We start from the raw sequence: 26773 nt of genomic DNA, 5'->3' as shown, positions 1-26773 counted from the left end.
TCATTATTATTATTATCTGCACTACAATAATAATAATAACAATAATAATAATAGACAATAGAACTGGCACCAGCACAAAATAACACTAGAAAACAAGTGAGATTCTAGAAAGATCATTACACACTGGAAAGGGGTGCACGTTTGCGCTCTTCTGAGATTGTCTTTCAGTAAAGTTACACACTCTCCTGACACAGGACATTTTATACAATGCGAACTCGCCAAAGGTCAGTGTGGAAGGAAATGATAATGGTGTGGGACACTGCGCTGTGACGTCTCAGCAGCTGCCTGTAGACAGTTTGCTGATTTTCAGAGGGTTCTCCCCAAACACACACACACAGAGCTTATCGTGGGCCTTTTGCACGGGTGCCGCTATGAGGTACCAGAGACCTCTCACCACTACAGGTCGAAATGAAGAAAAGCTGCACGATCGCAAAAAAATCTGCTACCACTTTATTTTAATACAGAATAATACAGGTGTAGAGTCCAGTCAACCCATCTGGATGTGAACTTGAAAAGGAAGTGTGATATAAACACACTTACTCCTCATTCAGCTCACTGTGTTTTTGAACACACCCAAAAATGTGGTCGACCCCCAAAAACTGGCCAGTAGACACAGAGATACCTGCTGAATGAGACTCACGTTAGGACCCCATTCTCTCACAAACGGATGTGTCTCGGACAGCGGAGCGGCCCTGGTGGCTCTGAAACGCCAGCAGCGTAGCAGAAAAGCTCAGGTACGAGTGGTGGGAAGCTGGTGCGAGGAAAGGCCAGGAGACAGTTTGAGCCACGAAGCTCGGTTTACATTTATCCCTCCGTGGACACACCCAAAAAAAATGGTGCGAGTCAAGTTTTGGTTTTCAGAGACGGACCCCAGTTACTAATCCTTCTGGTGCAACTAGCAGGCGACGCGACACAGAGGAATTCTCAAGGTCCAGCTCCCACTTTCTTAAAAAATTCTACGTTCTTAGCAAAACGATGGGATGAGGGCGGGGCAAAATATCATTCACCTCAGGAGGCACACGCAGGCTGTCAAATGTGCCATCGGAGCGAGGGGGGGGGGGGTTGCTCTGCATTTTGGTGGGATAAGGAATCTACCGGTCCAACCACTTGTGTGCCACAACACCCAACAATATGGACCCTCTACATATTCTTCACTTTCATTATTCATTCATTTAGCCAATGCTTTTCTCCTAAGTCTCCAAAGTCCTTTACTTCCAACGTTGGCTTTGTACACAAAGCTGCTTACAATTCTTTTCCCATCACAGATGGGTCATTTTTACTGCATCAGTTCACACTAAGTATCTGAAAGAGCAGTACTACAGCAGCAGACGTGATCTGAATCCAGACTTTCCAACTGCAAAGCAACAGCTCTAACCCGCCGGTGCCTCACTTAACGTAAAATGTCTAAGTGGAGTGAGGAATAAAACGTAGAGAACCTGAGATGCACTGTAATGTGTAGACATCACCTGCACTAATGTTGTCCCATACAGAGTTTTCAGTTGTTACCGAATGGGGGTAAAGGCTAATTGGCTGGTACATCAATACTGACTTTTTAATGTGATGTGAAAAAGAAAAATCCTTTTTAAAGAAGAGATGATCATTTCAAAGGACGGTTATCACATTATGCAGCTGCCATTGAGCAGAAGCACGGTAAAGAGATGGAGCAAGGTGTTGGCGGTACCTGGTCACAGACATGTGGTTCCTTACCAAAGGTCTGACACTGAAAAAAAGGAACCTGCCCTGGAGATAACACACTTTTCTTGAGGGTAAACCACTAGCAAGTGCCCTTCCTCTTCCTATGTAGCTGAGGAAGCCTCCGAGGGTCTCGTATGAGTGTCCCAGACCGACGGTAGCGCCCTCTGCTCTGCCGCCTCCCGTACCTCCAGCGACGTGCTGGCACCGGGTGCAAGCTGGCCAACGAACGTTACCAGAACGCTGACTGCGAGGCTCGATTTGTATCCCGCCGCTGCTGCCTGGGCTAAATGGGCCAGCCCTCTTTACGGTAACTTCTCTCGTTGAGAGAGTCATGTGGGGCGGAGTTTAAAGTGCGCGCCGACAAAGGAGCCATGAGTGTTCTCTCGAACAATCAGTTCCACTGCCACTGCTATCACTGCCTTCTCCGGTACCCTGGCCTGAAACACAGAACACACACATTTACGCATATAGAGTGAGAAGCAGAGTACCAACACGCTGTTTGTGTCGGGATATCCAGCAAAACGGGAGTATAATTGTACATACATAGACACTCACGCAGTCCATGTACTCCATCATCTCTTACGCGTTTCTTTCAAAACAACTAGATTGTTTCACTGCCCTCAGGTGCAATATGGTATGTATGTAGCCTTCAGTACGGGAACCCCTTTCCACTTTTGTGTGAGCTAAAGCTGGCTGTACAGGAACATTGAAAACACTGTATTTACAAATTTCATTCCTTTACAAAAATGTCACCCCAAGGATTTAAACGAGTTTATTTCCTAAAAAACTGTAAGAATACTTTAAGTCGACAGATATTCCCCTGATTTAGGCAGCCAGAGGCAAAAGACAAGCTAAATATATGCATTGCAAAAGTGACTGATGAAGTCAATGCAGCCGTTTTCAGTTTCTCAATACAAACACCCATGTCCTCCTCGCATGGATCGTAACACGAGTGACCGCGGAGCAAAGACATGCCCACGGTCACGCCGGTTACATTTACACACATCAAGAGCCCCCAGAGGGCTAAAATTCAACCACAACTTACAAGGAAAAAAACCTTATTAAAACACGTCATGAAATAAACTAGAACAAAAATGAGGAGCTCTTACGTTCTTACAGGCGGAGGAACGGACTTGACCAATAAATGGACGGCTCAGACGAGGGAGTTTCCCCCCCCAGTCTCAATTCTGCATCCACAGCAGTGATCTGGGAGTTGCCTCCCTGCGGCATTTCGCGGTGCAGCATCCGGAGCTTCGGAGCAGCTGCTGCCAGCTTCCCGTGGTTCTCGTTACCTTCAGAGATCCAGGCTTCCATGGTGCAACTTTTGAGGTCCATAAAGATGCGCCTTATGGCTTCCTCCTCTTTGAGGATGCAGGATCTTCTCCAGGAGACAGGCTTGTTTTGTGTTCCTCATCGAGGCCGCGAGCTGTGTGTAAAACAAAAAAAAAAAAAAAAATCGAGGGTGCCAAGGAGGGGGACTCTTGCGCCGACTGGGGTTTGAGGAGGACGGCAGTTCCAACTGAACGTAAACCTGCTTTTCTGAGGTGTGTTTTATAGATTTGTTGTTTTTTTTTTCTTTCAGAAAACAATGGCAACCTGAATAAGCATCACTCCAGCACACGTGTGTACCTGGGACAAGTTCATCTAGTCAGAAGAGGCGGCGAGAAACACCGAAAGGTAAGCGCGGCACACCTTGTGCCTCTAGGTACAGCAACAGCGTCGACTGGAGCTCAGTTGGACGAATACAGCGAGACGTTTCCAGAGTATCACAGGTCCTTACTGTACAGATTTGACTGAAATCCCAGGAGGAAGGAGAAATGTTTTGTCCACGAACTGTCAGGGAGTCCTCCCTCCGCCACTTCGATGTGTATGTCAATGAAACGCGCCGTCTCATGTCCAGAGCACAAACATGACCATCACGTCAACAATCAACTCAGACATTTTAAAGGTTCACTAGTCCCTCCCCCATCTCCAGCGCAACTCACCTGCCCACTCCCCTAAATCTCCTCCCAAATATAGACCCTGGTTCGGTAACTCGGCTTTCGCGTGCGGGTGGGGGAGTGAACGGGTGGCATGTGGTAGTGCAAGGGGGTGGGGGGGTGGGGGTGGGGATCTTAAAAGAGACCTCTCTTCTGCAGCTCTTATGTGACCCAGGTGTCCAGTCTCATGCGCTTGACGTTGGCCCCCTCTTGCTCCGTCTCCCCCTGCGCCCTCACGTGGCCAAATTCGTGGGAGCGCGCTTGTGCCCCGTCATCGCGCTCGTTGCCCTCAAAGGAGCTGCCGTTGCTGCTCAGGCTGTCGACGGGGGAGCGGCCAGTGGGCTCGAGTCGCAACGCCCCAGGGTACTGAGGAGCAGCCGAGAGCACCCCGCCGGACGTGGAGCACGGGGTGCTCCGGTCGCGGTTGGGAGACACGGGCTCTGTCTTGATGCTCACGTTGGGGTTGGTGTTGGTGCTCACCGTCAGCGTAGCGCCCTGAGGTATGTGAGCCACGGGCCTGAAGGAAGAGGACAGACAGGGAAAAACAATGGGGAAGGAAGGGTTATTTCCTTTCCGAACCTACCTTCAAGTGCCACATTTAACTAAAAGTAGTCTGGTTTCATTTCAGAGCAACACGTTAGTGCAGTCGACATGGTTACCACTGATGACAAAGACATTACCGAGACACCCCAAGAGCTCTAGATGCACTAGTCTGCTACCCTTTTCAGGGTCAAGGAGCTAATGTGGAGTCTCAGGAACTCAAAAGGTATGTATGCCATCGCAAACATGGAACAGCATGAGGATGGACTGCAATGGCACTCGCGGTGGGCCTGAAGGGACTGGGTAGGGGGAGAGGCGGGGGTTCGGGGGGATGGCGGGGAGGTAGACTCTGCCAGTTTCAGCAAACAGCTGGAACGGTGAGGTATGGTATGGGTGGTACGGGGAGGAGGGGAAGGAGGGCAGCGGCAGCTTTGGTTCAGAGGACGAGCTCATGCAGCCAGTGGAGAACACACAGTGGGGTCATACGGTACCGGCTGAGCCACTCGTCCCTGCTCGAGAGCAGCTCTGCCTGGGGGGCCACACTGTTGGGGGAAGAACGAGTCGTTTCAGCACCACACACAGAGAGAACCGGGTCGGAGGAGGTAGGGGGTGCAGGCGCCAAGGTTGAAGTCTGACAGGAGGCCAACCCACATTACATTATTTAGCGTTTTACATTATTCAGTTGCTCAGCAGATGTTTGCAGATGTTTTAATGCAGCAAAAACCGCATAGCCGACAATTCGGGCATTTTACCCGTTTACACAGCTGGGTCTGGGTTGGTGGGACTCAGAAGTCCAGGTTCTGTACCACTAGTGCACACAGAGCAAGTAAATCTGTAAAGAGAGACACGGTGATGGGAGATGGGGCTCTAGTTTCACGGCGGAGAAGTGAACATACAACAGATGGCAGGGAATTTCTAGTTTTCAAATTAATGCCAGCGTCACTGTGGTATTTCTAAAGTGGGTGTGTATACATTTACATTTATTTATTTAACAGACACTTTTCTCCAAAGTGCCTTCCAGTTGAACTCTATGTAGTGTTATTAGCCCACACATCTTATTCACCACGGTGACTTACACTGCTAGATACACTACTTACACTGGGTCACTCACCCATACATCAGTGGAACACACTGTCACTCACACACTGTGGATGAACCTGAACAGCATGTCTTTGGACTGTGGGAGGAAACCAGAGCACCCGGAGGAAACCCACGCAGACACGGAGAGAACATGCAAACTCCACACAGACTGAGCGGGGATCGAACCCACGTCCTCTAGCACCACCGCCGTGTGTTACCGGCAGAGTGAAAATATCATGAGTAAAAACTGGAGCTTTTTTCACACAGATGGTGTGACAGCGGTGTAGAGTGCCCTAGAGGAACGACTAGTTATGGTTTTGGCTACAATGTTCAGCAACTTATAAATGTGAGCAACAAACACAAATGATTAAAAAAATAATGCAGCACATTCTATGCTTCAGAGAAACTCAGAAATGCTGTTGCTCCTTTTAACCATGACCTTTTAAATTTTTTTTTTTTTTTTTTTTACAAATGCATAAAAAATTAAGTATCTTTGCGACATTCCTGTCATCCTCTTCTCACTACATTTTACTACATATACATACTATACTTTTTGTATTTCTCTCCCTAAAAATAATCAAGCCACTATTACTGGGGACAATTTGGCTTCCAGGGACTTCATTTGGCAACGTCATCCATCAGTCACAGTTTTCTCTCAAACCAATCCAGTCACTTATCAGAAACCTTTAGGAACACATCATTATGGTCGACGTGAGTATAGTGCAAGTTTCATTTGGTCATTGTTCATTTTTGACCAGAGTTTACTGCTGACTTTTGTCCTGTCTTGATAGATAACCTAGATCATCCAAGGGCAGAAGTGAAAGAAGAACTGAGTAAAAAACACACCCACATTACGTTAATGTGGTGGGTCTGGGGTTCGAGTTCTGCTTGGGGTGCCTGGCGATGAACCGGTGTCCCGTCCCGGGTGCGTCCCCTCTCCCTCCAGCCTTGCGGCCTGCATTGCCGGGTTAGGCTCTGGTTCGCTGCGACCCCACTTGGCCACAACCCCACTTGGGACAAGCGGTGGTGGACACTGTGTGTGCGTTTGTGTGTGTTTAGCAGATGCTTTTCTACAAAGCAACTTCCAGTGAACTCTATGTAGTGTTATCAGCCCACACACCTTATTCACCGCAGTGACTTACACTGCTAGATACACTACTTACACTGGGTCACTCATCCATACATCAGTGGAACAGACTCTCTCTGTCACTCACACACTGTGGGGGAACCTGAACAGCATATCTTTGGAGTGTGGGGGGAAACCCACACAGACATGGGGAGAATATGCAAACTCCACACAGACTGAGTGGGGATCAAACCCACGTCCTCTCACACCACCCAGGCGTTGTGAGACAGCAGTGCTACTCGCTGTGCCACCCTTTATTCTGAAAGATAAACTGGAACACATGCTTTATAAATCAAGCCGTTTGCTCAAGTTATTTATATAAAGATGAAGTAGCCCGTTTCTTAGGGTTTCTGCCCAGACAAGAAGCTGCTAAGTACTCCAGTGGTCAACCATGAATGAAATCAAACGATGCACATGCAGTACTTTTGAGTCCCACGAAAATATAAACTAGAATTGTAAACTATATGAGGGTCATGAAAAAGAATTTAGTGCAAACCTTCAACAGTAAGTCTCTTTAGTCCTCTTGAGATGCCCTGAAAGTTATGTCACCACTCAGAATTTGAACAAACTGTCAAGGTAATGACAAGGAAAATGTGTTCCTCCTTATTAGCCATGCCTAATAAATATGTACATCACACATTGTCTGTCCTTAATAAACTTGAGAGGGAATCATCTGCAGTTTCCACTCGTTGTCCAAAGTTTACCATTGTGAAACTAGAGCCCAGACACATCAAGCAAGAGCCACACAATAAATGATAATACAATTCCAACAGTCTAGCGTTAACCTTCCGTGTGATTTATAAACACCTTCGTGAGGAACAACATGCCATCAAGAGACTTCAGGCCAGGAAAAAAAAAAAAAAAAGACACACGCAAATTCACACAGAATCGTACAACACAAGCACTGCAGTGAGTTGTCCAAGGGCTGGTTACGCAGCGAACTTAAACCATCCTGGTGCTGAACCTGACCACTAAAAAGTTTGCATGATGATAAACAAAACACAAAATAAAAGGGTGTATAGAAAGTATAAGGTGGCATTCTTTGCGCTTGAGTCTAGCGTGGACTGGGGTGGAAAGGACGTGACCTGCTTCGGTGTTTGGGTCACGCCCGCATTGAGATCCAGTAATATTAAGCTTGTGATGGGGGTGTTACCCATAGTGCTCTCTGTCTGAGGGGGCGCTGAAGGAATGAAGTCATTGGCTGCACTCACCGTGCTGCATGCACACAACACCTCAACACACTTCAAGTCTTCTTTTATTTGCCAATTTATGGCACGTAATAGAAGAAAAGAATATGCACAGAGAAGCCACAGCGACCGTCCACTGGAAGGGGAGACAGAATGACCTGGACGTAGAACTGGAAGCTCAATCCATGAGTAAGAGGTAACCAGCTGGGTGGTGGCTACAATACCGTGTCCCTTACTGTGCTGTATGTGACCGGCCCACCTGTCCCCTTTCAATTAGCCAAGAATAAACGCGCAATTGAGTCGTCCACTAAAAGCACAGGAGGAGGAAAAATAAAAACAGACAGACAGAAGCATGGTGTCACACAGTGCAATGTGGATTCACCTCAGATTGGCAGCGAAACTGGAGATGCAGTTAGACATCTCACTGTTCTGCTTGTCCACGCCCCACATGCTGCGGACAGAAGAGAACACGTGCCATTACAGTGGCCCCGTTTGCCGCGTTAGCTGACGCTTCGCTGCAGAAGCATCCCGGCTCACGCATGTGACTCACAGGCCACGGGCATGTGCCTCGAGATGCTGAACAGCGATTGGGGGGGAGGGTGCTCTATTTAGGTCAGTGGTTCAGAGAAAGAGGAGACAGCTCTGGCCCATAAAACTCTATTCAACTGAAGGTGCCTGATGTGAAGGTGGGTTTGCCAGCAGGACTGCGTGGACCACATGATTAAGAACCCTGCAATCGGATTGTGTGCGTCCAGGTCGCCAAACGGAGTCAAAACCTCGTGCCAATGGGGCACAATGAACATGGCTTAGTGGAATGATATGCCTCTTGTTACTGGCTGGTGGTAGTGAGTGACTTTAGTTAAAGGAATGGGCCCCATGTGCTCCACATGGCAGAAGTGAGGTGGTTTCATTCTGGTGGAGCTGGACTGGCGGGGACTAGGGATGACTACGTGTGCACTGCTAGAGAGCTGCTGCAAGGGGGTCCTCAGCAGAGACACCGGAACATCAACTTACACCAAGTTACTGAGAGATGCCAGGTTGAGCTGTTGCTGTTGCTGGGATACAGACGGCTGCTGTTGCTGTTGCTGCTGCTGTTGCTGCTGCTGCGCTTGTGGCTGCTGTTGCCACGTTGATACGTTGCCTAGCTGCAGACTACCTGGTGATGTAAAAGCCTGGAGCGCTGAGAGATCTGCACTTGTCAGCTGATAGTCTAATGCGGAAGAAAAAAACAGAGGGAAACTTATTACACTAATTACCTGGATTTATTTGAAATTCACACTTTTCATGATTCATTGTGCGATGCCGACTCTGTAATTCACACATTCTCCTTCTACACTGTTATGGTGTTTGGAATCAGTGCTATCGTCATTTTAACTCTGTGGGTCCAGAAAGCACTTGAACAGAGTGTGGAGAGTGTGAGATCAGTAGTGAGAACATTGCCAAACTGACACAGATGCCTATGCAGATCACAACGTCTCAGCCGGAGGAAGCCTTGCCCATACAAGACGGCTGTGCCCTCGACTAATGCTTAAAAGACGGCAAGAAATTTTATATTCAAACTATAATAATTCTAGAGCAGAGAAGCAAGAAGAAGAAAGGCCTTTAGCAGTGAAAGAGATCCCAAAGTGAGAAGTGCAGGTCTTTTCACAGTGAAGTGTTCAGGTCTTTTTTGAAATCCTTTACATTACGTCGAAGTGAAACCCTAGGTTGGGATCTTTCAAAAAACACGCTCGAGGAGACTTAAAAACAGATTTTAAAACGTGTGTGTGGCTGCATTCGAGCCTTCTCTTCATCTTACCTGTGTTGTAGGCTGTCGGCATAGCAGAGAACGGCAGTCCCTGTGACAAGAGGCTGGGTGTTGCCACTGACACCACCGGCGTGGTGAGCGTCTGTGCCACCTGCGGGCCACCCAGCCGCTGAGCATTCTGGGAAAACAAGGAGGAGGCAGTTAGAACAAACCCTCACGTCATGGTTTAGAGGGATTAGTCATATATAACAAGAAATGCATATGCAGTGTTTTGTGCAAAACATCTTTTTCACTGCATGCTTGTTAGTAAGTGCACAGACAAAACAACAGACTCCACACGAGGGACTGAAAAGAAATGTTCAATTAAAAGCAATTTCTTACATGAAAACCCCAAAACAGGAACCAAAACCTGGATGGTTCAGAAGATGTTTTCAGCACGTTGATTAGCTGCGCGGTTCACGTTTGAACAGTTCCATTAACTGAGCGCCTGAAAGATTTCCAGAAGGCCAGACTCGCGTGCGTGTGCTTGTGGTCCTGCTCCACTCGAGAGGTTACAGATGCAGGGCGCAAGTGAGACGGCACTGTTTGATTAGACCCAGCATGCACAGAGAGCGCACGCCGAAGGGAATGGCGGTGGCTGGATGACACACGGGCACGGCCGCCGCGAGGCAAGACGGGCGCCCCCACCGTTCCTCTGGCAGCCAGACAAAACAGGATGGAGCCAGAGGCAACGGGTTACATAAGAGGACTGGTATAAAAGGCAGGATCCTGGCGGAATGGGGCCTCCACACTGCACTTGCTCTCAGTAGATAAATCACCCATTAATTGGAACCCTGTGCTTAAGGCTCGGCTCACCACGGTTGCAGCTCCTCTAGATTTTAGAACACGTTGGCAGAATGATTATATTCCACTTGTTCAGAACAATAGAAATTAGATAAAAGTGACAAATAAGTAAGGAGTATCACAGATTTCCTCGTCTTGACAGCTTCTGTCTGTCCTGTAATGCTGTCGAATACATCTTGAGCTGTGTGTATCGAGACACGCAGTCGAAAGCTTACATTTTGGCATTTGCTGTCATGACTGTAGACAGTGCGCCCCCCCCCCCCAACACAAACAATTCAGCCGCCCCAATCCCTTGCAATACTTCCCACTTAATCCAGTGACTGCTCCAGCAGTGTTACATAGGAGACGCCAGTGAAGAGGTGGCAAAGAACAGGCTGCACAGCAAACAGAAGATGTGAAGAGCTCGCATGCTGTGGCTCAATGCCAAAGCGATGCATTAACACAGGATTAAGGGAAGCCTCGGGGAGCATGGCCTGGCGACCTGGGGACATGCTCCGAATGCAAAGCCCCTGGTTAACAAACCCCAGAAGGGCAATGAGTCCCATGCAAGCATGGCAGAGGGCAATGATGGACCCACAGAGGGCATCAAAGAGTACCTCTTAGAGTTGTTACTTACTCATTCACATTTACATTTATTTTTTTTTTTAGCAGTCGCTTTTCTCTAAACTGGTCTTCAACTCATAGTAAGCAACTGTGGACCAGCAAGAGGTGAAGATACAGATACATGATTATCACGCCAAGTTTGTCTAATAGCACGGTTTTTCGGGTAGCTCCGCCATAGAATTAAGGGTCAGACAGGAAACAGGATAATGAAAGATATTCTGACGCAAATTAAAGTAGCTGTTAGGAGATCAAGAGAAGTGGTTATAAAAGGGACGTGCTTTTAAAACCCCTTCTTAACGTTCAAAGGGATTCAGCAATTCTGAAGGACGGAGAGCACTCTTTTCAACACACTGGAACCAAAACTATGAACCTACAGGCTTCCGATTTTGGACTCCTGCTGAGAGGGACCACCGAATGGCCAGAGGAGGTTCAATACAGCACTCTTATAGGGGAGCAGGGAGTGATGTGGTTCTGAAGGTATTAGGATGATTCTTTTACCATCTTGTATGCCATAACCAGAGTCTTGAATTTATCCAAACACACATTACATTCCACCTTTATTTTACTCATGGCTGATTAAAACCAGACGTCTCCTCAGTTGTGCTCATGTTATTTAAAGACTGGTCACAATGTGGCATTTTCTTTTACTGCTTTTTGATGGTCTGATGGTGTCTGTTTTTTTTTTTTTTTTTACTTTGGTTAAAGGCAACTTACATATAACTATGACTCTGCTGCTCCAACATGCAGTATCTGGTGCTCCCCCAGAGAGACTGTCACAGCCTGCCCCTGCCCCCCCCCCCAGTGCATGCTTTTCACTGGATAAACACGTGAGAATGTGACCGCACATGGTCGTGACTGCATTCAAGACTCCACCCACTCTCATGATCAGTGACCACAAGACCACATGACAACACCCGGGTTGCTTTTGTATGCAGGCATGCATGGCTGAACCGAAATTGAAATCACAAGGGCTATTCACCTCACTCACCAGGTCCAGATCCTCACTGGTCTGCAATGGGGCAGGGAACAGAATGGGGGTGAGGGGTTAAACCTCAATACACTGACTGAGAGAAGGACCCCCGAGAGATACGGTGTGCGGCGTTGGACACCCTATGAAATGCTCATCTGCTGCCCACCACATCGAGAAAAGTCCAGCAGCAGACCATGCAATTTGCAAGGTATTAGATTCCAGTGGCTTTGGGACCTCATAGGTATCAGTGATTGGCTTCCCCAGCCAACAAACTACGATGATCACATAAATACAGTTATATGCAAACGCATCCTTAACATATATTGTATAATCTTTCACCGAGATTAAGAGCAGAAGAACAAAGACACAAATTCAAAACGAAGGGTGATATAAGAAAATAAATTTTTCCTAATGGGACACAAAGGCTCCAAAGAAACTGTGGTATAAAAAAGTAATGTCTCGTTGTAGGCAAGTATTAAACAATGCCTACGAATTAATTCTGGAGCGTGACGACTGTGCTCACCAGCTGCATCAGACTCTTGCCACTCTGGGACGTGATGACCCGGAGGTCCGGCTTGCGGCTGTTCACCATCTGTGGGCTGGATGGGGGCGGAGACTTGGCCGGAACTACTTTCCCCAGGCTGTTGCCGTTGGAGACGGACAGGAGGCCTGGAGAGGCCCTGGCGCTGATGTACCCATTTGCTAAGAGGGGGGAAAAAAAGGAAAAAAAAAAGAAAAGGAAAACAATTAATATATACAGTAAATTACACGGTTATGGTAAATTCAAAAAACCTCCCTGTACTGGAACGCAGTGCACCATTTCCCAGAGGACCTCTGTGTGTGTGTGCGAGCGCACAGCTCCACGCTCAGACCACAAGCAGCAACTTCTGTTCTCCTTCATTGGATTTTTTTGGAGCCGTTTGCCCCCTCCAAGAAGAATTACAACAATACACCATTTACTGAAGATCACTGTCAGTGAGTCAAAGTTGACATGTGAATGAGGACAGAGCAGCGTCACCGGGACCTTCCCTGGACATGAAGCCGGGATTTTTCCCAAAGACGATTCCTCTGCTGGCCACCAGGGGAGCTAGTGAGACACAAGTCTCCAGAGTTGGAGATGCTGCAATGAAGCATTTCCCCATGGGAGCAACACTTTCCACTTAACTCCACCACACCAAATGTGCTGGAATGTGCGGAGGTGAAGGTCTAAGGAGGCGGAGCAGCAGAACCGTGGCCGACAGGAAGGGGGACAGGAAAAGAAAAGCAGGTGCGCCGTAAAAAAAAAAAAAAAAGAAGAAAAAAAAAAACCCCTGACGCAATAAATTATCGTCGTGATTGACAGTCACACCTGGTGGGTCTCCTGCTCGCTAGCAGCGAGAGAGACAGGAACACTCACGCTGTGTGTACAACTGGACTACATCGGCCATTTGTGTCTTAAACATTCAGCCCGCAGAGCTCTCGATGAGGAGCAGAGAACAAAGCACAGGAACAGCAGGACCCCTGGCGCACAGAGAAGTTTGTAAATGTATTTGACAGCACGTATCAGGTTTTGGAGCAGACCTTCTCGTTTAACATAAAAACATCAGCGCACCGTATCCATTAATCCACGGGGCTGTGCGCCGATCGAAGAACGGGTCACGTTTCAAAGAGGGGGCTTCTTAAAGACACGAGGCTGGATTTTCTCCCACAGACCATGTCCACGCTTGGCAACAGAGGGGCGGCCAGAGGAGGCTCATTGGCCCTCAGGAGAGCCTGGTTTACTGGTCCCTGGGCGTGTCCATCGCTCCTGCTCACTCGAGCCAGCCTAGGCTCCCGTTTCCTTCTTGCTATAGCGCAGGAATGCCAGGAATGCTGGGTATGACATCAGCAGTGACATTCGCAGAGCTGGAGCCATGGCGCGGCAGCTGAGAGTCCAGCAAGGCGTACAGGGCGGTCGGCGGAATGAGCACAGCGCACTGGTGACAGGTGACAGAGCCCCATTTGGAGAACAAACTCATCCATAATACGACTACAGTCTTCTTCGGTTCTGAGACTCGGTCCAGTTTATTAACAGCCTGGTGCGGAGCTGAAGAAACACAGCGGAACAACAGAGAGAAAGCTGTCCTCTTGGAGGACGCAAGCGACTTGAAACGTGACACTTGAGCAACTTGTCAAAGGTACCTTTAAGGAAAGGTGCTGGTGACAGAGTGCAGCTCAGTCTCTTACTTCCCGCTGAGATATGGGGCAACAGCTGAGGGCAGGAAGGCAGGAGGGGGGTAGGGAGAGGTGGAAAAGCAGACGGAACGGGCCATTCATGTCTAACGCTCTGCCTCGCTTGCTCACCCACTGGCCGGACACAGTCACACCTGTTCCCTCTCAACAGCTGAGGGCCATAGGACACAGCATGACCTGGTAAACAACCAAGAGGAGACTGAAACGCCACTGAGCCGCAGCCCATCGCCGTCGACGAGATTCCGCACAGAATGCCGTTCCTTTCCCCGAACGCAGAGAGGAAACAGCGTGAAGGGACGCAACACATGTACACGTTACCCCACTGAATCAAAATCCAAAAACAAAGAAATGAACTCCCACGCACGCCGCAGCCATCGCACATGTGCCGTCTCGGTGGATGTCGTGGCTCTCGCTCAGATCACAGCCTGAAACAAACACACAAGAGCTTCGCATTTGCGCCGGGCGAACTATACGTGAAGTGGCTCGTTCTCGATGCGGGTAGCGGGTGTTTGCTTTCACGCTGCGTGTTTGTGTATTGTGCTGAAGTATTTACCGACCTAACATAGCTAATGAGCTACTAGAAAAAAAAGGAAGGAAAAAAAGGTTTTGTTTTGGTTCCCTGTAAGGAAACATTCCTCGGCACAGAAATAGGTCGAGCCAGTCCACCGCATATTTTCAGAAGCGCACCCTTTGAGATTCTTTGCACAACAACGTTACACGTACGACTTCACGTGTACCGGCAGAGGCTACGTTTTTGGCTGTCAGCTCCCTGCCTTGAAATTCCCCATGCACTTCACTGTCAAAGGTCACATTGAACCACTCGTTCCAAACTGGGTGCGCCGGTAATAATGCAGCCATTCAGGAGTACACCCTGACATGTAAGCTCATAACTCCGATTGTGTACATAACTACAAATACCCTATTTGCACCAGTTACCTTGAATACCCTATCCCTGAGGGTAAGAACGGGAATTTTCGGGAGATCTCAATGCAGAGGAGTCGTGCTGTTGCAGTACAAATGCTACGATTAAAATGTAATATTAAATTTTCCCAGAATATTATTTCATCCCAGTTTACATAGAATTTTCTAGGAACAAAACATCTTGTGGCTTGGAAATTAGTACGAAATTCCTTTCCACTCAGCCTTCACTCAGAAGCGAACTGTGGATGAAAGGCATGGAGCAGATGGAGCCGAAGCGTGGTCAGGCATTGTGACGAATTTAAGGGACCGTCTCACTCAGAACCTCCCTGGTACAGACCCACTTCTCCTCAAAGCAGGCAGCACAGAAACCTCGGAAGGACCTGCACAGCCAAACCATCCATCCTTGCCCCAGCTTGCTGCGCTCCCATACCCTGCGTCACTCACCTACTGGGCTTGGGCACGCCCCGTTCGAGTTGTTCAGGTCGCCTCCGAGAAGCGCGCCTAATCGGAGAAACCGAAACAGTCAGAGTTCAACAGACCACAGAACAAATTTCCACATCATCTATCTGTCCTTCTGTCCTTTGCATCACCAACTTGCACTTACTGTAGTAAATATGATTACCATCACTGATGGTAAGGCGCCACATGGTAAATGAATGAGAGCAGCATGGCTTAACATTTTTGATCCAAAATATCTATTTATTGTCCCGTGCTGATTGGTATTTGGAGCTCTGACAGTAAATTAATGGAAATTGACACACAGGACCTAAAATAACAGGAGTCGCACTCAGTGCTTAAAGATAATGTTACACTAGCTCATCTCAAAACAAATGGTCCAGTTATGAATTTTTGAACATTTAAATTTTCCACTTTATTTTTAGCTGCATTTTCTTCATCACTCTGTTCTCCAAAATGCGTCTGTTGCACAGCGAAAGCCACCTGCGTTTCTGTGCCAAGCCATTACAAATGCATTCTCACAGAACAGAAACAGAAGAGGAGTGTGGAATTAATTCAGTTTACAGCGTTTACATTTGTGTCTGGTGTTGGGAGAGTGCTGATCAATAACAAGATGAGGAACGTGGCATATAGTTATGGAATGAAACAGTTAATTGCCACTAAGCAGGAGTTTGTGGAGAGGAAATTTTATTTTCAGTCATTTTAAATTATCTTTCGTTTCAAAATAGCTCAGATTCAAGAAGTTGTGTTAAAATTTAAGGTGTGTGTGTGTGTATATATATATATATAATATATATATTATATAAATACATATATACACATACAGTGTGCGCAACTGCTTGTACCGAATGGGGTTGAGGCAAACCAGAGCCCAATCCGGCAACACAGGGCACAAGGCTGGAGGGGAAACACCCCAGACGGGACACCAGTCCACCACAAGGCACCCCAAGCAGGACTTGAACCCCAGACCCACCACACAGCAGGCCCTGGCCAAACCCACCACAGCATACACAGATATACATATACACACATACATATACACACACACACACACATATACATACATACATACATACATACATATATATACACACACACACACACACACATATATATATATATATATTCCAACATTTTTACATAACCTTACTGGTAAATAACTTGTGGGACATCTGTATTGTTAAGCATTTATCGTGAAGACAGTCATAAAGAAACCCTAAGCCAAAGAACACAAAATGTTGAAAGGTAACTTATGTTTTCTTTTCAGTATATTAGTTTTACATTTAAGGTAGACAAAAGTTAGTAAAAACAATAATAGTGATGAACTGTGATAAAACTTGTGTCCCGTCAGGCATACCCTGCTTCATGCCTTATGCTTCCAGGCTATTTTCTGAACCACCAGAACCCTGTACTGGATGAGTGGTTTTTCTATAATGGATTAATGTATGGAAGCACTATTAACGTATAGAGTATTTGTTATTTATTATAGCTTTGTAGTGAACCTAACAAGTGAATAAATAGAGGGACATCTGTATTAATGTGTCTTGTATTGATTTTTACTGTGTGGTAAGAGTAACTCTGAAGTTAATGAACAAATCAACTTACAGACTTCTGGCCCCAACTGTGTTCAAGAGCCAGTATATATGTATTTGCTTTTTCCTTCAGTATTTCAAATCTGGTAACTATCTTCTTGGTCATTTTCCTTCATAATTTTTTCCATTTTTTGTTAGTAAAGCTTCTTTCTGCATGTCTCTGTAGTCTTACGTTAGGAGCTCTGAGAAAACAATTTTGGAAAAGCCCTATAAGCGCGTATTTGTAATTAACTGAATTATGTCTAGGGGACGTGGTGGCGCAGCGGGTTTGGCTGGGGCATGCTCTCTGGCGGGTCTGAGGTTCAAGTCCTGCTTGGGGTGCCTTGCGATGGACTGGCGTACCGGACTCCCGTCCGGGGTGTGTCCCCTCCCCATCCAGACTTGAACCCTGTGTTGCCGGGTTAGGCTCCTGTTCACTGCGACCCCCACTTGGGACAAGCGGTTTCAGATGATGTATGTATGTGTGTGAATTATATATATATATCTTTTTAAACAACTCTTGCTGGCCACAGTAGAACTGAAAGACAATACTACTTTAAAGGTTCAAGAGGATGTTCCAGAGTCAGCTGAAAAACAAAGTTGCCCATTAAGTCAAAAACCTCCAGATTTTGCATCCACGAGAACGGATGTGACCCATTCGGTCATCGTTCCCACCTGCACTGGCAGGTCTCTGCGGTAACCCTGGAGACACCGTGTTCCTCTGGAGGGCTGGTTGCTGTGGCGACAGGAGGCGGGGATCTGAGAGCGACGATGTCACAAAGGAGGTGGTTACCAGGGCTCCGCCAGGGTTGCTGAACTGTAGTGCATTCTGATTTGAAACCGGGACTGTGACAGGCATGGAGAAAGTTGGCGGTGGAACTGTAGACTGGGAGAAAGGAGAAAGACAAAGGACACTGTTAACTGTCTCATGGGATCACAAGGTATTCAAACAGCTGTGTGTATAATTCACATTGCCAGATGACCCTTCATTTCACATGAACTTCTTATCAATGATTCCACAACTGAAGTGAGTTCCAATGAAACGTTACAGTAAGACTTAAGCGAAGTGCAGGTTTTACATCTCCATCAAAAGCATTGTTATCATGTCTGGAATAACAAAGGACATATATATATATATATACACACACACACACACACACACACACACACACACAGATTATATATATATATATATATATATAAACAAAAAACGTACAGGAAGACCATATATATATGCACACACACTTAGACAAAAACACAAATAATAATTCCCCTTGCAAAACAGAACTGCATATAAATAGATTTTTGCATTTTTTTAATTATTATTACAAATTGGCATCACAGAATAACAAATAAAAAGATAAACAAAAATAAACAAGGAGGAATGTGAACTATAAGCTCTATCCGTCAGGATTCCTGGCATATGTTTTACATTAACATAATATTTATAATTATAGATCTCTGGAGGTGGTCCTGGCAGTACTGCCATGCCTCCAGAATAGCCACCTCCCAGAATAAAATCAAAATAAAAATAAAGATTTTACATATGAAGCAAATAGCTTCACTGCAGACTGTTTCATATTCATGTCAAATTGCATGGAAGAATGGATAAGTGAATGAATGGAGAATGAACAATCCAGGACACTACTGAATAGTTCCACCACCATGTGGCTTGTCTCTAAATTTGGAAGTAAATGAAGCATGACTTAGTCCACGTGTGGCCTATAAGTCACAGATAATTATAGTCATTAATTCAGGTTGAGTTAACGGGAGAAAGAGAAGATTACCAGTCATAGTGTGTCAGGAGTCTTGCGGAAGAGACGGACAGACACACAGGGAATTGAGCACAAACAATGGCACGGAAATGCCACTTTTCTAAAGAAATTAACTGTATTAGTTCCATCGCTGACTACTCAATTGAGAGATGCGGTGGAGGAAAAGGCGGATGTTTATGACACAAATACACATCTCGAATAGGTTGGTGTCATCGTGACGGCAGCATCATCACAACGACAACGTTCAGGTGAAGGGTTCGCTCTTCGGCAAGGGCTCCGTGCTCAAGTGACCATACCAAACGCACCCTTCCCATGGCACGCCACTCCCCCTCATAGCTCAGGAAAAAGAAAAAAGTGGGCTCTCTATATTTAGCATTTGGAACAGACCGGGCCTCACACGTCCTGAAGGGGACCCAGTTTCCAGGGGCAGGGGGGGCGGTATCGCTACCGCTTTCACCCCTGGTGCCTTCCTTCCTGTCCTGTTCAACGTTGCCTCTCACTGCCCTGCAGAAGTGTCACGTTCGCTAGGGTGATGTGGACCCAAGTGCGGTTGCACGGTGTTATTCTATACAGAATCGGGAGGCAGAATGCGTTGTCTGTGTAGCGAGGGTCACCGGTGAGCAGACGTCAATACCGGGAGAATCCGAAGCCGTAGTCCAGGAAACGAAGCCAATGGTCAGGGAACGAAGAGAACGAAGAGACGGGGGACTGGATTCGGGGAGGAAAGGAACAGGAACCGGAACAGGTACTGGAACAAGGACGAGGAGGAAAACAAGGATGCAGGAGAAATCGCGGGAGATTGCAGGTGTGGGTGAGTGGATGGCTCAATGAGGTTCCGCGATCTGGTCGGTCTGGCGTCGTCCTTTTATGCTCCATTTCCCCGATCACCCCCAGGTGCAGTGAGTTGCGATGAGGTTGTGGGCGTGACATGAAGGATACCTTTCGCAGATTCCTGAACGGGAGCAACTCGAGCCCAGGCCACATGGCGACAGAAAGCTTCAGAAATGCGAATTACCCATCGAGCACCTTCCCTGGATGCTTCGGTCTTGGTACAAAAGCTCAGCTTCATTCGCAAAAAAGCAAAGTCAAAATCTTAACTGTTAACTTACAACGTCTCTCCATTACCCCCCCTGTCCTGGGTGTACCCACTGCGCACCCCACCTCATGCCCTATGCTACACAGGATAAGTGGTTCACAAAAACGGATGAATGGCTGTGAACAACTGGTCTGGAGGAGCTGAAAAAATGTCTGAACCTCAAGTCTAAGATTTTCCACTTGTTTATGGTAGACTACAAATTATCAACATACTGCAGCTGAACTTTTTAACACAGAATAAATTCGTCATCTTAAGAGGATGCATAAATTTGTAACTCATTCCATCAGCAGGCCTCCGTTTGTACATTTAAATATCAAAGAAACTGGCAACGATAAGAAGCAGCAAGATGGAAAAAAGCATAATGTCTGAATGTGTAAAGTGAAATTATTATAACTTAACTAGACACACAGTCTATACACTGGTGCAGCATTTGATTCTTCTCTGTGATTCTACAAAAGAGGACAGAATGTTCTGAAAGCTCATCTGCAACTTAACCACAAAACCAGATGGCAAACAAGAAGAAACCAAACCAAAATACAAACAAGCGCATGCAACAAAACAAACAAGGAAATCAGGAATTTAATCGATTCGATCTAGAAGAATTCCATGGTGCTAACTGAAGTGTACTGGAACCAACGGAGCATGAGAGCTCCAGCAGAACGACCCCTGAGAGCCTTAATCTCTCATAATGACTCCAGATGGACCTGGGAATTAGATGGCTAACAATTAGACCAGTGGTCAGCTCCGTCTTAAGGAGCTTTCTGGAGATAAGAGCAGGAATTCCACACTTGTCTGTGGTTCATCATCTGCACACACATGTCCACAACATTCATTTAAGATTCTTTCCTGAGGATTTCTTAACTGTGAAGATCTGAAGATATCTTTAAAAAATGGTGAGGAGCAAAGAGAATTGACTTAAGAGAATAAATAACCAGTAACACTTTGCGTTGCAGAACTAATCTTTCTATTCGTCTCACTTAAAACGGCAATGTATGGCAAAAATTTTATTCATACTCCCTTTTTTTTTTTAAAATCCATTTATAAGACATCCCTTGGACAAATGGTCCGATCTGCCTCAAACTCTGTCCTTAAACTCATTCTAATTGTAAGTCTTCCTGACAGCAAAGCTTAAGGCTATTGCTAACAGCTGACTCAGCCAAACAGAGCCAAGGGAGATAAGACCAAATTGTCTGTGCGTATCACCACAAATTAGAAATACTGCAAAAGTTAACGCCGTTACTCCCTAATACACTCTGCACGCGTTTAATCTCCAGCGACGAGACTTTCCATCGTCTCGACCGTCTGTCTGAGGAACACGGATAAAGTGGATCCTTGGCATAAGTCTGTAACTCCCGGACCCCTTCTCTGCTTTTGTCACTGATGCCTAATACCCTGGAGACCACTTATTAGGGCTCCGCTTCAATCTCGTCAGCAGCATGTCTCTCCTTAACTGTGGCTAACGAAATTCAAGCAGCTGCTATTTGGTACTGGTTTCACGGGTAGACGTGTCCAAAAAAGAAGGTCACCCCACATTTCATCCTGACAGTAAGTTCTGGTAGATGACTCATGTTTCAGCATCCTATTTTATTTGTTTATGTCCACAAGAATTAGTCACGGTGAATCCAGACATGGAGAAAATCACCCACATTCTCGCTACCATGGCGATCACATTCTTGCCTGCTCACCTTCGGCAGCGAGGGTGAGGGTTGAACCCTTAGCTGTAAAGCCCTTGGCAGCCGGCACCGTCAAGCACAAACCCAAAGACTGCAGCTGAACTAACCCATTTTTCACTGCCGCTCGGCACTCTGTTGAATTGCGGGCATGCAAGGGTACGGGAAGGAGTGAAACGAATGCCCTAGTTCCTCACACATTGTGTCCTAAAACCCTTGTGAGGGTTAGAGCTTTGGGAATGGATTGAGTGCTCTTACCAGCTTCAGCATGTGATGGATAATAAATTGTTGCATCATGGGGGGGGGAAAACACACTGACCTTCGTCAAGGTCACTTAAATAAAAACAGTAACACCAAACTTGACTTTACAATGTCAGAACAACTTCAAAGTATGCCACAGTACGTGTCCCTTTAAAACTGTGTCCTCACCCTATTTACAAGTTAGAAAGACTGATAAGCGTTTAAAGTTTAACCTCAAACTGCTCTATGACAAAATCACTGCTCAGACTGCTGGGGGTGACACATATTGGCAGCCAACAGCAGTCGGCATGTGAAGGACCTGATCTTGATTGCCATCTATGGAGAAGTGGTTTCAGTGGGGAAAACATCAGTGACGACCTCATTCACTCCACACCATTCACAACAGACAAAGGATTTCCCCAAAAGACAAACACGGCTAATAAAATAAAGTGGCTGCTGGTCAAAGTGAGTGTGAAATTCCGTGCTTTCCCCCTTTTTTTTACCTGCCACAAATGCTGTGGGAGATTAGAGAGCAGGATTAAGGTTATGCCTCGCAGCCAGCGGCTGTCGCTCTGGGATTACAGAACTGAGAGGCTGGTGCCGTGTGCTAGATTCCTCTGTTGTTAGTGTTGGTGAAGTGTGTGCTCGGGGTGTGGGTCAACAGAGACATAGAGTACACCCCGTTTCCCCCTCGGCGTTCGAATACCTCCTGTGTCAACACAAGTTGAGGCCATTATGTGCAATACTGCGGGCCAACACATTACGATACAGATATAAGCAGTAAATATTTAGTCTGTACAACGACCATAATGAAAAATTAAAGATCATTTTCATAATACATTTAGAAACTGCAATGATGGGCTGTACAGGGTGCCAGATTTCACAAAAGGAAAAAGTGGGCGGCGGGTACTGTACGTCACCCAAACATACGCCTATTGGGGTATTTTGGGAAGTGGGGTTGGAGAACAAGGAGGGATGGTCCCTGTAAGCACGACATCTTTTTATGATACTGCTCACCATCACATCTCAACTGTACTTCTCACATGTTCGTGGGTGGGGTGAGAAAGGAGGGAAAAGCTCAGAAGAAGAACAATGACTCACCCCGTATCTTTTGAAGAGGATGTCCAGGTCCTCATTGGTCTTGCGGTACTTGTCGTCATTGAGCGGGCTCTGGTCGATGGAGTCCTCGCCATCTGGCTCTGGGCTGTCACAGCCATTGAAGCCTTTCTTCCGCAATGTCTGCCCAGCGCACGGTAGGAGGCAGGAAGTAGGGGGACAAGCACACAGAAAGGCAGTTCATCTCTGGGCATGTTTCTCTTCAGAAGCACTTACTTTTTACCAGTTTCCCAGCTGATGCTGTCGCCAGTATATGGAACCGTTTACAAATCAGAAAAGTGTAACAACAAGCGTTCACAGCTTGGTTTAGAAATCATGCAGTAAAACTGTTTGATGACACAATGGAGCACTGAGACCCAACACAACCCCAATACAGCCCCAACAGTGCGGCCAACAGCGCAACCAACAGCGCGTCCCACTTTCACAGCCAGGCCACTTTGCCAGCCAGGATAACTGCTATAGGTTCATGTGGATTCTCATCACATCTGTGTGATCAATTAATGAATAACCACAATAATGCTAACCTGGAAAGGGGTGAAATTTCATAACCTCTACACCAGAAGTTATTACTGCACATGTCACTCAGAAGCTCAAAAAAAGAAAAAAAAAAAAACAAAACCATGAGCCCCACAGCAGCCATCATCATAATGTGTGTCTCTACTTCAGAAGACTTTCTCTGGGTTTCATCATCTGTTTTTTTTCAGATCACTGAACTTCAATCTCAATCTCAAAGCTCAACATATATCTTAAATTACAAAAATTAAACTGAGGCTAAAAGTGGGACTGTTTCAATAATCATTCAATATCTATTTCATTACAAGGGGTTCTTTTATCTGTAATGCAAATCAAATCAGTAGATGTTCCTCTTCGGGCCCTAGCTCTCCATCCTGAACTCCTCATCTTAGGGCATTTACTGGTTCGTTGCCTTACGCCCTGCTCGTGTGGATGGGGTTAGGCATTAACCTCCAGCTCACCCTGGGACAGTTAGGTCCTCTTGAGGATACCTAATCGAATTAAAGCTTGTCTAGCCTAATGAAATTCCACCGAAGCAGTGATATAGAGTTGCGTGGACTTGACCTTTCCCTCCACGTGAAGCACAGGTGTCTAGAACAAACAAAAGAGCCGTGCGTGCAACTGTTCGCTCTTGCCACATTCTCCTCTAAAGCTTCCACCATCTGTCCAATTACACACGCGCCTTTCGTTTAGGCAGCATCTCAGATCTCTCCCCTCCCTCTAATTCTCTTCATTTCTCCACCCCCTCTCCATTTGTTTCTCCCTCGGCACGCTCCGCTCCCCTCCTCGACAGGAAGCCCTCTTCTGCCAAACGCTGAACGTCGACATCGACATCCATGGCACCTCCCGCCCCGCCTCCGCTGCAGTTCCGATGGGCTGGCCACACCTCAGACCACGTTGTCGAAAGGCGTACGGCACCTGCTGCGGAGGTGCGTTGCAGGTGGGCCTCATCTGAGCTCAGAAACACTCCCAGCTCCTTTGGAATAAACTAGATTTCTTTGTTTTTGCACAAAAAGTAAGCATAGGGACAGGAAGCGCTCAGACTCATTTGCCTGAAAACAAACCAGATTGCTGAGAAGGTGCTTCAATGTCCAGGCTCAAACGAAAGTGTTACACTGTTTACTCCTTCCCTGTGCCGTGTGTATAACGTTCACAGTGCTGCGCACAATACAACGCACACACTGCGATGTGCAGCACAGGACTGCGAGGGGAGGCAACTGAGCGGAGCATTAAGCTGGGGGAGGCAGGCAGGCAGGCAGGGTTCAGCCCCACTGTAAGGAGCTTTGCTGGAGGCCTCAAGCGAACGCTCCAACGGATTACAATCCAGGAATTCTACCACATCCATTCTTTATTAATAAAGGAATATGCCAGGGGCAGTGAGGAGGCAGGAGCACGGAAGAATCCCGCCCACTTCACGCGCTGACAGCGGCACTGCTGAAACATGCTGGAAGCTGCTGCTCAGGATCCGCTCTCATAACCCTCATGCTTACCCCAAAGGATGAAGTATTTCATTTACCATTAATCAGTACCTCTGATATTTGTGAACAGTGAGGTAATTCCACGTTTAGGTGAATGACAGAAACTACTGGCTCACCTGCGCATGCAAGCGCCCGGATGCTCACAGCTGTCCGTCACTTGGGTCAGCCTGCGCGCCTAACTTATGTGTGTCCTGCTTCCGGCGGGGGCCAATCTGCCGTGTTGTCAGGGCAAGATTCCCCTGCAGAGCTCAGTGGCCTCTGACTGGCTGGGCTGCCCACCCCCCCGCCTGCCTCGCTCGCCCTATCACTGGCAGCCTCCCTCCTCTCCTCTCCGTCAGCTACGATCACGCTCTCGCTCTCTCTCTGCGCGGTAACGTCTTTTGCCATATGGCCTGAGCGAGTGCGACTCTGTCAGCGCAACACAGCCCCCTCTGGCCTCACACCACCATTGACGGCAGCCAGCACAGCATCACGTCCTGGAACCTGTACCGACAAACGGTCCGAAACCCACTGGATCCTTGCTCGACTTCCACACTGGAGGGCCGTTCCTTGCACCCAAATACTGGTGCACACAAACACATGCGCACACATATGCATGGGCCCTGACACATATCCAGTGGGCCTGGAGCTATTTTCATTCATCCTGGAAGTCTGAGTACCTTTAAATAAAACCCAATTATCCTCACCCATTCAAAACCACACCAGCAGCTTGTGGTAATGGCTCTGACTAGTCGCCATCTTGGCTTTTAACCACATCCTTGTCCGCCCCTCACAGCGACATTCCATCCCAGCCCCCACCTTGTCGGATACCGGCCCACAGAGTGACACTGTTATACAAAGCAAAAAAAACCCCGTCTCCTCCAATGCCCTGCGATGCTGTGAGTCACAGCACAGTCGGCAACGCGCTTTTTCGCCAACCTCAACCCACATTCGCTGAAGACAGCAGCAAGACCTAACTACCAGCCAGGTAAGCATTAAAGGGAGCAGTTGATGTAATCCTGGGTAAGTGTCATGGTCTGATTGCACAGCAAGGGACTATGATGGGAACATCAAAAAAAAAAAAAAAAAAAGGCACATAACCAAGGTGATCGGGGTCATGCATACTGTCATCACAGGGCCAACGTAGGAGAGCACCAGTCCTCCTCTCTCTCTCACACGGGAGACAACGTGGGGTCATGTCAGATGTTAAGCACACCCGTGGAATCTGGTCAACGCCACAAAGCAGGCTTAGCGGTAGGCAACATCGTGGAAAGGAAGGCAGCTCACATGATCAATGTCGCCGTAGTAACAGCCGTTTAGAGCCTACCCCTCCATCAATATCTTAGCCATCTGGATACTTACTGAAGCAGTTCAGGCTAAGCATCTTTCTAAAGGGTACAATGGCAAGACTCCTCCTGGGATTTGAACTTGTAACCTTTTGGTCACAAATCCAGTGCCTCACTGCTAAGTTAACTGGAGCCCATCAAAGCAAAGAATGTGAAAACAGCACACTTTGTAAAGAGGGCCAAGCTGTTTATAATCTGAAAAAAAGGTTCACATCCCCTCGGGGTCTCGCCCTATGTGTTCTCTCCTCTCATGTTCCCCCGATGAGCTCTCACTCCCCCAAGCTCAGAGTCACTGGTTTGCTTAATAGTGCTGCTCATAAATGCTTTCGCGCACAGGGGAGGAAAAAAAAAAAAAAAACCATCACATTACACCCCTCTGAGCCCCCTGATGCAGGAGTGTAATATCCTCCCCTGGGCTGATAATGGGGAAGGGGAGGAGGAAGAAAAAGGAGAAGAAGAAGAAAAAAATTTTCTTGCTTGTTTCTCCCTCTATCTGTCTCCATCTCTCTTTCACTCCCACTTCCTTTCTCCTCTGCTAACCCTTCTCCTTGCATCTCCTGATCAGGATCTGCAGTCAAGCGGATTAACACACTCTGGCAAAAGAAGCAGAGCCGCCTATACCCTCAGCACG

At 47.1% G+C, this 26773-nt stretch overlaps 1 protein-coding gene across 7 annotated transcripts in view; it reads right to left on the bottom strand.

The window, feature by feature from the left end:
* Positions 1 to 26773, bottom strand: part of LOC108930416 (myocyte-specific enhancer factor 2D homolog) — a 55011-nt gene continuing 28238 nt past the window's right edge. For 2 of the 7 annotated variants that reach the window (XM_018745630.2, XM_018745631.2), the window contains exons 4-13: positions 22812 to 22949; positions 17605 to 17815; positions 15347 to 15403; positions 12294 to 12472; positions 11780 to 11809; positions 9406 to 9532; positions 8622 to 8817; positions 7990 to 8058; positions 4706 to 4756; positions 1 to 4191 (exon numbers count right to left, since the gene is read on the bottom strand). In XM_018745630.2, the coding sequence (XP_018601146.1) occupies positions 3837 to 4191; positions 4706 to 4756; positions 7990 to 8058; positions 8622 to 8817; positions 9406 to 9532; positions 11780 to 11809; positions 12294 to 12472; positions 15347 to 15403; positions 17605 to 17815; positions 22812 to 22949 (1413 nt within the window). In that variant the 3' untranslated portion in view covers positions 1 to 3836. The remainder of the gene's footprint in view (positions 4192 to 4705; positions 4757 to 7989; positions 8059 to 8621; positions 8818 to 9405; positions 9533 to 11779; positions 11810 to 12293; positions 12473 to 15346; positions 15404 to 17604; positions 17816 to 22811; positions 22950 to 26773) is intronic. The other 5 variants (XR_003797266.1, XM_018745633.2, XM_018745634.2 and 2 more) reach the window with 5 other exon arrangements.

The sequence above is a fragment of the Scleropages formosus genome, chromosome 23 (assembly GCF_900964775.1).
Source record: "Scleropages formosus chromosome 23, fSclFor1.1, whole genome shotgun sequence".
Classification (NCBI taxonomy): Eukaryota; Metazoa; Chordata; class Actinopteri; order Osteoglossiformes; family Osteoglossidae; genus Scleropages; species Scleropages formosus.
The sequence above is the reverse complement of the archived record's forward strand: the minus strand, read 5'-3'. Positions and strand labels throughout refer to the sequence as shown.